Raw genomic sequence first — 12,437 nt, forward strand, 5'->3', positions numbered from 1 at the left:
GTGGGGTCTGCTTCAATGATCCACTGCTCAGGGAGCGGTGCTCCAAGAAGCTTTCTCTTGGAAAGGCTTCCGCCGTCACCACAGAATTCTTCTCGGCTCCCGATGCCCCCGGTGCCGGCAGGAGAGAAGTAGAACTGCGTGAAAACACCGGCATTTGCAGGGACAGGTACGCCGAACCCTCCAAACACGGGAAACGGCTGTCCGCAATCGCTCTCCCTGCATCGTTGATGACCAGGACACGGGCAGTCCGAGGCCACTTTCGAATGCAGGTCTCAGTTGTCTTAATATTCAACTTCACCCAGTCTTTTGCTGGGTACATACCTACTACATATTTTCTCTTCATACAATTCAATTATGTCCTTAAGTTTTAATGTCTCCAGTATGTCCTGTACTGTACAGTAAGCAAATGGTGAAGATTTATTTTGCTTTAAAAACTGGCAACTTTCCCCTCCTGACTCATTTAACCCTTTCACATTTACTGTGACACGTTTTGACTTTGTCCTTTTAAGAGCTCTGGTGCGGTAGTTACACCGAGGGCTGCGATCCAGCTTGTTGGCAGTTGGAAATCAGCGGCAGCTCCAAGGGAGAAAGACGGGCTGTCCACTCCCATAGCCAGTAAGTCTAGACAGACCCGCAGGGCTCACTGCAGGCCAGCAGTGACCCCATGGCAGCGGGTTTGGTTTAGTTCTTTTTGAACCTTCCTTTTCGAGACGTAACACAATTTGTTTTTCTCCCATTGCTACTCATTTTGAGTTTCCAATGAGTACCAATTGAATTTTATCATGTATTTTTACAATAAATTTCTTCCTCCCAAATATAGGAACGGATCCTCTTCCCATTATATATATGCTATTTTGACCCTAATATTTGACACCACTCATTTTACAAATAGTGTCTCAATGTAGCTGTATTAGAAACTCACCAGTTTCCCTCTGCTGTTCTTGTCTTGGCTCGTCCTTCCCTTCCCCCTGACGTGGTTCGGCATCCTCCCACCCTTGCCTCCCATGGTCCCCGCTTTCTTGTCTCTGCGCTGTCTGGCTACCCAGGTCTTCCCTCCATTGAGGAATTTCACTCGGTTGGACTTAACCCTTTCATAGTTGTTGAGTTTATTTGCAACTTATCTTAATTTACTCCCGAGGCATGTCTGTTACTTCAGGGATATCTTTTTCTTCTGTGCAAGGGTGCTGTGGCTCAGGAACAATTTCTTTCCTTGCAGTAGGGATCATCTCAGTGTGGCAGGGTTCATCGGCCCATAATCATGGAAGGTGAAGATGCCTATCTTTAGGCCTGCATGTGCTCAATGACCAGAGAACCTACCTCTAAACCAGTATTTCCCCCAGTAGGGGAAATGGAAAGTTTGGGTGGGGGCTGTAAAAGCACATACCTACTTTATCCTGGATGATGGGTGATAGTGTAAGTTAATTGCCATTGGGACACTATTTTTCCTGAAGGGGGGGGCCTCAGTACCCCTGCTGACAATTTAAAAATAGCCCTCTGTACTCTTGCACAATCCAGGAGCAAGTGCAGGCAGCACCTGCTTTTTCAGCCCCCTCGCTTGTTCCAGAGCCTCGCTTTCCCGGGGCCGCCTACTACGGGAAAGTTTTCGGAGTATGAGGGGAACCCCAAACAACCCAGCATTTCTTTTTCAAAGCCATGTATTTAAGTTTTTTACAAAACCACCTTATCACCTCAGAGGACTCTCCATGACACTTAGTACATCTGTCAAAGCTGCGATTCTGTTCTTGGAAACACTTTTCAAACACATCTGTTTGGATGGCTGACAGCACCTCTCCTACATTGTCAAATCACTATCCTTTCAAGTCCCTCTGCATTCACAGAAACAAAAAGCAGTCACATGGAGCGAGGTCAGGTGTCAGGTGTGTGGGGCAAGAGGCATGGTTTTTTGCCACAAACTGAAGCAGAGCTCTGACTGCCGAGTGAGCAGGTGCCGTCATGGTGGCAAAACCAGTCCCGTCTGCCACAAACCAGGCCTTTTGGTCACACTTTGTTGTAATACTTTCCACAAGCTCTTTACCAGCGGTTCTCAACCTTCCCAATGCCATGACCCTTCATACAGCTCCTCATGTGGTGCTGACGGCAACCATCACATTATTTTTGTTGCTAATTCGTAACTATAATTTTGCTATGGTTATGAATCGCAATGTAAGTGTCTGATATGTAGGATGTATTTTTATTGTTAATAATTGGACATAATTAAACAATTAAAAGCACAGTGATTAATCATGAAATATGTAATTATATATTGTGAAATACTTGTGTTTTCTGATGGCCTTAGGAGACCCCTGTGAAAGGGTCATTCAATGCCCAAAGGAGTCTCAACCCACAGGTTGAGAACCGCTGCTCTAAATAGAAAGCTTGATTAACAGTCTAACCTGTTGGAATGAACTTCCAATGCACTGAGTCAATGTTTTCTTCTTTTCAGAAAGTTGATGGATGTCCAAAACGGAGGTTTGTCATCAATCAACATTTCACTTTTTGAAGCGAGAAAACCACCCATACACTTGAGGTTTTCCCACAGCGCTGTCCTTGTAAGCTGTGCTCAACACAAGTTTCTGCAGCATTTTTCCTGAGCAGGAAACAAAATTTCACAGCTTCACGCTGTTCTCTTAAATTGGCCTTCACATACACAAAAAAACGAGGTTCAAATGAAACTGCTTTTATGAAAAAATTCACTGTGACCCAGGCAAGGCCACAGTAAATTGCTCGATACTCGCCTAGTGGGAGAAATGTGTACTACCAAAGCTCCACCTAGCAGTTTTCTGGGGGTTTGAGGGGTACCTTCATAAAATTCAGCACTCCGTGTAGGCCAGTAACTCTGATCCAATGCTGCTGCATGGCCTGGGCACACATTCCTCCCTCCCTCTCTCTGCCAGACAGAAAACAAGCCAAAATAAACAACTAGCAGCACAGTTCAATCCCACCTGGACAGGGCTGTCCTTGTATAATGCGTACTCAAGTATTCCAGGACAGAGAGCTCTGTCCTCCCATCCGATGACAGCACACCTTCCCAGGATTTTGTAAGGCAACCCTTCACACTGCCATTCACGTAAGATACTAGGCTTGAACTCATCACAGGCAAGAGACGGTGGAGAAAAAGTGCCACTAGTGTAGCACTAGCAGGCTAAAAGTGATCGGGTCTGGGGTCAGGTGAAGCTACAGTGGCCTGGGCTATGGGGGTTCCCCTTGATGACCACTCATGGCAAACGTATGCCTAGCTTTTATACAGGGCACCCACTGCTGGGCTTCTGCCTGAGCCCTTCAGCATTCCGTCTGTTCCACGTCCCCCCACCAATAAACTCACTTAAGCGGGGGGCTGGTATATAAAAGGCAGTAGACTCTGTTTATTCAGTGTGACTCAAGACCACACACACACACAAATACCACTTCTCCACCAGCGGGGGGCCCAGTGCAGGAGTGCTTCCTGGGACTCATTCACAGGTTGACAAGTTTCTCGTTGAGGGCTATCTGTGACTGCGTAAGGTTGGCCAGGTAGGTCACCATCAGCAGGTCCTGGAAGAGAGAGTAGCCACGAGTGAGTGCTTGGGCGGGAAGGGACCTGGACAGCCCCAAGGCGAACCTGGGGGTGAGGGAGGCGGGTAGTGAGGACTGTCCCTCGTAAGTAAGCGACAGACGGGTGGGAGGGAGAGAGGGTCAAAGATGGAAGGAGGAAATGCTGGAGAACACTTGCTCATCAAGAGGTGGCCCTTACAGACTCAGGGTTCCTGGGTGGAGAGGCAGACCGAACACGAGGGAGTGCCAGAAAGTTCATGGAAAAATTATATTATGTTTAATTCCACAAACTTTTCAAAGGTCCCTCATTGAAGGGGTCTGTGAATTCAGATGGGAAAAATACATTATATTTTCATTCACCTCTAACGGAAATTCGGATTTCTCTCTGCCATGAATTTAGATAAGAAATCACAGTGGCATCCACAGTGCCTGACTCCCATCACAGAGAGCAAGGATGGAGAAGGGACTCTCGGGAGCACGTGTCCGATCTCGTCCTGCCTCCCAACAGGGGAGGAAGGCAAAGCCCACTTCCTCTATGACTCCAGACCACCCTGCCCGACCCCCTGGCGTCCAGAGGCCCAGGAGGCACTCACGTTGATGTTGCTGTTGAGCATGGTCTCGAAGTCATCGGGAACGATTTTGGGTACTTGGTTAACCAGGCTCATCAAGAAGCGGCCCACGGTGTTGTCAGCTGACACCTTTCCAGACTGGACAGAAGCAGAGTTCATCCTCACCCTCGAGAGGACTGTGACCTCACCCACCGCACACCCTCCCGTGACCCTCGAGCAGGGATCTGTGCACCCACCGACTCCTTACCAGCACGTCCTCTGCATACTGCAACACCGTGCTTAGGGCATCCTGGATGCGGGCTGACGCCCCTCCGACTTGCTGCAAGTCACTTGAGAGCCCGATCACCCGGTTGGAGCTAAAGCAGGTCTTCATAATTAGATCAACTGTGGGGCGATGTGAAGAGACATGGCAACCCAGTCACCCCAAGATGATGGAGACGGTCTCCATCCAGCCCTTGTGACTCTCCACCCAGCTTTGGCTTCCATTAGCTTCCCCAAATCCCGACTCTCTATACTATGCTCCCTCCGCCCAGCAGAGCCAGCTCCTTCTCCCAGGGCTGTGCTACTCCACGCTTTCCATTCTCCAGGAAGGGCCCCGCAGCGCCTGCAGCTGAGGGCTTCTGATCTGAACAGTTTCTTAAACCACCCCTAGAATTCTACTCACACGGGAGGGTGCCTGGCTGCTAACCAGTGTAACCCAGGCAATAACTCTCATCCCCAAATCCAAAATCATTTGTTTCATTATTATTATTTTTTAAAGGCACGAGACACACACGAGACCTAGAAATTCAGAATTCTAACAGCGAGACTCCGGCCCCTGTGTTTAGCTAAAGTTCAAGGCCCTCTTACATGTGCTCACGTTTGCTCTCCCTCCCACAGTCAGACCGCAGCTACTCATGGGCAATCAGGTCAGTTTCTGAGCCCTCTGCACCCCCACTGGCCTGAAGGTCCAATGAGCCACTTCCACACTGAGCCCCGAACACACCTGACTAACAATGCCTGAGGGTCTCACAGGACTGGGGAGAAAACACCTGTTAGGAGACAGGCCAATATGAAAAAGGGACTTGCAATGGGCTTGGAAAAGGAGGGAGGGAAAGGGCAAACCTGATGTGACTGTGGCATTACAGGGGTGGAAGTCGTAGAACCGAGCACCTGCAAGCCACCAATGCAATGTCAAATCGTCTGCTAACCCTGTCAGAGGACGGCAGAGCATGGGCCGAGGAGTGGGGTGCTCACACGCCGTCTGCGGACAGACTGCGGCACACTGGTGATACACCACACACGGGGCGCTGTGCTCTTCAGCAGTTCATCTGACTGGTGTTAAAAAGCCTGCCCCGATACGGATGAAGCGGATCCTATACCGCCAGCAGCACAGGCCTCATCACTGGCAGCGAAGAGCTGCAGTGGGCTGGGGGACCCGCGCTCATCCAAGTCCACCAGACAGTCCCAACCTGCTGGAGAGCAGCAGCTGAAGAACTAGCTTTGCCTCATAATTATGTCGGCCCTGAGAGGGAGAGAAACGAACAGAAGCTCACTATTTTGACAACTGGCCAATGAGGACACGAGGGAAACGGACTGCAAACCAACCGTGTGACTGATAAGTAGCAGAGCCAACTGATGAGTGGAAGTCGGACACCTCTCACCAATGAGGCAGAGAGGGGCTGCCAAGTAGATTTTAGGGCAGAAATGAGATGAGGCTGGCTGAGGTTGGTGTCAAGAAGGTATGGGGGTAGAAAGCAGGGTTGAAGGGAGAGGAGGACTAGGTGGCTGGGCCAGGGCAGGGGCCTGCCTTTAGCCAAACTAGCAGAGAAAAAGCAGAAAACGCTTAGGGAAAAGTAGAAGCAAGGCTAGATGCTTCATTTAGGGAAGACCAAGATAGTTTACTTTCAAGAGACAAGGCTAGAGATGTGGGTTGGCACAATCTCATATAGCTAACAAGCACTACATTGTCTTCTGTGGACTATTCGAGAGGCCTGCCGTTCTTATATGGCGCATCCACTTCTTTCCCCCCATGCCAGAGCCGAGGAGGGTCTTCGAAGGCTACTCACCTCCGATGCGTTCAGTGTCGTAATACGCATACCTCACGGTCAGAGGTGTGAACATCACCCCCATGGTCCTCCCAGGGACACCCATTAAAGTGCTGGGGAGAGAGGAGGTCAGGGTAAGCAGATGGCCTTGGGAGAGGGTTCCATGCCTCGTCCGGGCTGGAAAGGCAACCACAGCAGGGAGAAGAGAATGGAGGCAAAGTATGGTCTCCAAGGCTCCGGATAAGAAGGCCAAGACCACCGGGGCCCTTGATGTCTCATGGGAACAAAAGTCACCTTTTCCTCTTAGGTCATGCCACACACCAAGCCGTTAGCCTTTGAGGGGACTCAGCTTTTGGGCCCGGCCTGGTACCTTTTAGATTCTAAAAGGGGATTAATCCACACTGCACATCTGGGTGAGGAGAACCGAGGTCTGGATTTGCCTGTGGAGTTGGCTGTCCATACTGTACTCCCGTGAAAGAGAGGGGCAGGTCCTTTCTGGGACTGCTCTTCATCAACACCTGACCTTGGTTCACATATATGACTCCCTATAGTTTATGGGAACTATAAAAACTCTCACTAAGGAAGTTCACCTTGACTATGGCAGTGAGCTTAGATTGAATGGTATCTGTTAAAGTAAGAATGGGCTTTGTTAGGAGGCAGCGAGCTCTACACTGAAGGAAGTCAGTTGGTTTGGGAAGAAAGACCAGGTTTGCTCCTCCTGTAGAGAGCTGCAGTCTGGGAAACTCACAGGGACAGTTCGGCCTTGTCCGATAGGGTTGCTATGAGTCAGCATCGACTCAATGGCAGTGAAGAGTCTGTTTTGGGGTGGTGGCAATGGAGAGAAAAGGTGAGTCATCTAGGATGAGCTAGAGAGTGTCTTCAGCCCTAGTGGCCCCAGGCTGTGGTTACCTGATATAGGCCTTGATGCTCATGCGGCCGTTCTGGAGGCTGGTGTCCACAGTGAGGTGAATGGGGTTGGGGGCCTCTCGGCTGTAGTATTCATGGATCAGCACCGAGTGCTCAGTGATGTCATGGCCTGTAGCGTACCTGGAACAGGGAACACAGGCCTGGGGGTCAACAAACGAACCCATGCCCCCACAGGACACAAACACATCTGGTGTGGCAGCAGGGGTGTTTCTCGATACCTGACACCCTGGAGAGCAACACACAGCCCACTGGCATCAAGTCGATTCTGACTCGCAGCGAGCCTCTACGAGTCGACCTGCCCACATGGCTTGAGCCTGTGAACCTTTGCAGGAGAAGAAAACTCTCACCCTCCTCCTTCGGAGAAACTGGTGGATTTGAACCACCGCTGACTTCTGTCAGCAGCTCAACGCGTGAAATGGATGAAGTGACACAACGCCAATGGTCAGCATTCTCTCCTCACACCGAAAAAGTACTGACCTAGAGCTCTTGAAAAATTCGAAGCCACCAACCAGCAAAGCAAAAAGATCTGCCCAGTGAGAGCTACAACTCAAAATAGCTGTTCCTGGTCTGTCAAGGATGAGAATCCCCAGCAAATGGTATTGAACTCCCAAACTGGCAGGGCACACCTGGCGGCCGGCCACCGTGGCAGGCTTCCCACTTCCCCCATCGACTCACCAGCCCAGGATGAGCTCATTTGGAGACACTTTCTTGTGTAATTCATACATGTTCTTTGCAAATTCCATGTCCACGGCCACCTATGAAGGCAGGCAGGAAAGAATCAGCAGCCAGTGAGAGAACATACACTGAGAGGCCACCCCCAGCTATGAGACCAGGTCCAGGAGCCCACATGTGGAAGCAGCACCCTGGGCTGTCATTTGAGTTACAAATAGTGCAGTGTACAAGGAGTCGAGCAAATGAGCTGCTGGAGACGACAGAGGGGCCGGGCCCCACCCAGAAGCCCACTCACCTCATCTTCAGACTCATTGTGAGGCACTGAAAAGCAATTGGTCACTTCCACTGAGTGCTTGTCGACAGTGCCTGTAGGAGAGAGAAGCACTCAGGTATAATCCCAGAGCTCCGAACACTTTCAAAATGCTTCCCAGGGGTCTCTAAAGGGCCAGTGGCCATCATACTGGTTCCAAGTTCAACCAGAGGCATCAATGAGGCCAGGATTCTCCACAGAAGGGAAACCGGGGAAACCGTCAACTTCCTCTACTCATTGGCAAACAGACTGTTCTTTTTAAAAAATCATTTCATTGGGGGCTCGTACCATTCTTACCACAATCCATACATATAGCCACTGTTCTTTTTAAATGGGGTCTCCTTTTGTCCATCGGCTACTTTCCACTAAACGCCCTCTTGTAGACTTCTGCCCTATGACCTTTATGTACATCTTTCCCCTAAATCTTAGTCCGCGGAGGATATGCGTAGTGAATAGATGTCAATTCAACACGTTTCTACAGTACACGGATTGTACTCGAGCTGACAGCCATCTCACCCTCTGAGTTGTCCCTCCCAAGAACCTCACATCTTTCCAGCTGCTATTGCTTACCACTCATGGCAAACTTTTTTTTCCCACTAGTCCAACTGACCTATGGTTCAGGTTTAAGGCTTCTGAGGTTATTTTTGATTTAAAGTTTAAACATTATCCCAGGGCAATAGTTTTAGGGGCTCAGCTATCCTCCAAGGCTCCAGTTCTTTTGCTCTGAAAGCAGAAAGACAATTTACCACTCATTCCCTAGCCTCCCATTCTTGACTTCCCTTCTTCCTCTGTTGTTCCAGGTGAATAAAGACCAAATGGTGACCCTTGGATGGCCACCTGTGAGCTTTTAAGCCCCCAGGCACTGTACAATGAACTAGGTGGTAGGACAGAAACACTATACGCACTATTAGGCCAATTAAATGGGGTGTTCCAGAAAACCATGGATGCAAACCTCCAAACCAGCAAACACCTCGTGAGGTTTTTGGTCATTTATTATAATCAAATATATAACAAAAGACTCGCCAATTCAACATTCTTTTACATAGACATACAATTCATTGACAGTGGTTACGTTCAGCATGTTGTGTGACCCTCGTCCCTGTTGGTTTACACCAGTAACGCAACTCAGTGACCCCTCAGAAAAATGGTGCCCCTACTTGGCACCAGTCCGCTCTGACTTGTGGTGACCCTACAGGGCAAGGCAGAATGACCCCTGTGGGTTTGGGACTGTAACTCTTTAGGGGAGTCGAAAGCCTCATCTTGGCTTCCGTACACTTGTCTATTTGACTCAAGTGGGTCCACACAGTATTTTATGCACTTGATTTTTCAGTCTCAAAGAACACTGGTGGTCCAGCGGTCCGGTGTTAAATGGTCAGTGGTTCAAACCCATCATGCACTTCTAACCTTAGACGTGGCAGTCTGCTTCCACAGAGAGCTCAACCTAGAGACCCCAGGGAGCCCTTCTACTCTGTCCTGGAGGGTTGTTGTGAGTCGGAATCATCCAGAGGAGCTTCACCACCCTTCTATTAGAATACTGCTTTCAATTCTAAGTGCCTAAGAGCGTCTGGTACCTAAATGGTATTAGTGTTTCCTTGGAACAAAATAAAGTGCTTCTTGCACTCGTGTGGCCCTGAGACACTTGTTACGTTCCTATTAGGACACCTCGCAGTGCACTTCCATCCAAAGAGTCACTATAATATTTGGGGCATGAAGCATTAACCTTGATTGGAGAATTATGCCTTTAGTTAAAAGGGTTCCACTGAGGTCAGGAACCTTGACAGGGCAGCGGAAGAGTATGTTACTATTTGTTGAGTGCCAAGTCAACGATGCGAAAAGTATGTTCCAGGAACTCTAAGCAGGGCAGTCACAGGATGCTCTCCCGCTTCCAGGGTTTAAGAATGGGTTGTGGCAGCCTGCTCCTACTTGATCGCTGAGGACAAAGGGGGTGCATTAGCAAAAGTGGTGAAGAAAGCAGATGGTGCCTGGCTTTCAAACGATACAGCATCTGGCGTCTTAAAAGGCTTGAAGACAAACAGGCGGCCATCTAGCTAAGAAACAACAAAACTTACAAGAAAGAAGCACACCAGCCTACCCCGACATGAATGCTGAAGACAAAGCGGGTACATAAGCAAATGTGGTGAAGAAAGCTGATGGTGCCAAGCTGTCAAATTACACAGAATCTGGGGTCCCACATGCTGGAAGATAAACAAGGGGCCATCTAATTGAGAAACAACAAAACCCACATGGAAGAAGACGGCGAAGGGGTCAGGTATCAGGCATCAAAGACCAAAAATAAAAAATAAAAATTCTTAACATTGTGAATGAGGGGGAGTGCAGAGTGGGGACCCAGGGCCCATCCAGGGGAAATTGAACATCCCCTTGCAGAAGGGCTGCGGGGAGGAGAGGAGCCATTCAGAGTGCAGTGTAGTAACGATGAAATATGCAACTTTCCTCTAGATCTTAAATGCTTCCCTCCCCCCCCACTACCATGATCCCAATTCTACCTTACATATCCGGCTGGACCGGAGGATGTACACTGGCATAGATAGGAACTGGAAATACAGTGAACCCAGGACAGATGAACCCCCCCAGGACCAGTGGAGAGAGTGGCGATAGCGAGAGGGTGGAGGGAAGGTGAGGGAGAAAGGGGGAACAGATGACAAGGTCTACATATGGCCTCCTCCCTGGGGAACAGACAGCGGAGAAGTGGGTGAGGGAGACGTTGGATGGGGTAAGATATGATAAAATAGGATGGGGTAAGATATAAAATAATAATAATTTATAAATCATCAAGGGTTCAGGGAGAGGGGGGACCGGGGAGGGAGGGGGGAAAATGAGCTGACACCAAGGGCTCAAGTGGAAAGCTGGTGTTGTGAGAATGATGAAGTCAACATATGTACTAATGTGCTGGACACAAATGATTGTGATGAGTTGTATGAGCCCCTAATAAAATGATTATTAAAAAAAAAAAAAGAATAAAGTATTATGAATGCCAAAAAAAAAAGAATGGGGTGTGGGTAGCGTATGGGACGGAAGATGGGCACTAGCCATTTGTTCTGTAACCTGGAAGACGGGTGAACTTTTAAAAGACACAAGGGAAGTACAGCAGGGTGGCACCTGTGAATGGACATTATAAAGGCTTGGTTTGAGGAAAGCTATGGCTATGCTTGGAAGACCATGATCAAGTTAGTTTCTAGAAACATTTTCAATAAAGTACCCATGAAGAAAGGAGGATGTGTGTGTCTGGGGAGGCATAGTGGGCAGTTTGAACCCATCAGTCTCTATGGGAGAAACACGTGGAATCAGTTTCTACCGCCTGGAAGACACTACGAGCAGTTCTACTCCATCCTACAGGATTGCTATTAGTCAGAATGGACTCGCTGGCTGTGAGTTTAGGCCCCTCTTGGTACCACTGGTTTGTACCTGACCAGACTTAGTTGCTTCCTATAATAAAACATTTCTTACAAAGACTGTAGTCTAAAGCAGCTCTCAAAGGAACCAACTTTTGGTGACTTTAAGGGACAGGGCTAACACTTGGTGGAGCCTACCTACAATGAGAAATGATGCGTGGGACTGGCCTGGGTCATCCAAGATGTCAATAATGTGTGCTGAAATGGACTGGAAGTGAATCTGCTGGGACCAGCATTCCCAGAGAAAAGAACTTACTATTAGCAACACACCTCAGTGCTTTTCTTTTTTAAACAACTGTAACATATGTATTCACCAAACTTGGAGCATGGGCTGGGAGAGGGCTACTCTTTATCTGAAAGTTTAACAGCATCACAACTATAAGAATTAATTGTTTCTGTCCAAACGCAGGAGGGGCAGCAGTGGGTCTACCACATCGAGGCAGAGTATTAAGGGAGATGCAGGGGCAGAGGAGCAAGCTCACAGGCTTAGGACGACTGTAAAACCATCAATGGGCACCGGCCAAACTGGTTTACTTATTGGGGAGCAGCATCTTTTTACAGATGCCGCCACCCCTGTGCCAACGCTGGTGAAAATGGCGTTGTTAGCGTCTGACAAAGACATTTCGTCTGCGGCCGGAGGATGGGGCTTAGGGAGTGAAGAGCTCTCCTTCCGGCTTAGTTGCGGGCTGGCATTTGCGCTGGGTTTTGGTGGCTTGGGGCTAATCACATTTGCTAAAGGCTGTTGGGAATGAAATGCAAATTACTCGGTACACGGTATTTAGTCAACGAAGACTAACTGCTCCTTCGGTGTTTCACCTCGCCCCAAACGATAGCACAGCTGATACAGGCGAGGAGAGTCCAGTTCTTTGGGAAGATGTCACAGCAAGTGGGGATGAGTGACAAGAAAGAAGTCAGCGGTGGCGGAGGCGGCAGGACGCCTGAGACGAGAGGGGTAAAAAGGGGGAGGAAGACGCTGGGAAGACGTGGGGGG

General features: G+C 49.1%; 1 protein-coding gene and 1 non-coding gene across 2 annotated transcripts; both read right to left on the reverse strand.

Moving 5' to 3' along the window:
* Positions 1-135: 135 nt before the first annotated feature.
* Positions 136-271, reverse strand: LOC115869940. The gene has a single exon (XR_004046455.1). It is a non-coding gene; the product is annotated as a small nucleolar RNA SNORA71 (small nucleolar RNA).
* A 3,064-nt stretch (positions 272-3,335) lies between these two features.
* On the reverse strand, positions 3,336-8,120 carry EIF3F (eukaryotic translation initiation factor 3 subunit F). Its single transcript, XM_004716398.2, has 7 exons — positions 8,022-8,120; positions 7,730-7,809; positions 7,037-7,174; positions 6,149-6,240; positions 4,348-4,484; positions 4,125-4,238; positions 3,336-3,531 (listed from the first exon to the last, which is right to left on the reverse strand). The coding sequence occupies exons 2-7, from the start codon at positions 7,795-7,797 to the stop codon at positions 3,454-3,456; spliced, it is 627 nt and encodes a 208-aa protein (XP_004716455.1). The 5' UTR covers positions 7,798-7,809; positions 8,022-8,120; the 3' UTR covers positions 3,336-3,453.
* Between the last annotated feature and the right edge of the window lie 4,317 nt (positions 8,121-12,437).

The sequence above is a fragment of the Echinops telfairi genome, unplaced genomic scaffold (assembly GCF_000313985.2).
Source record: "Echinops telfairi isolate 266 unplaced genomic scaffold, ASM31398v2 ScPeMD7_60;HRSCAF=208, whole genome shotgun sequence".
In the NCBI taxonomy this organism is placed as follows: Eukaryota; Metazoa; Chordata; class Mammalia; order Afrosoricida; family Tenrecidae; genus Echinops; species Echinops telfairi.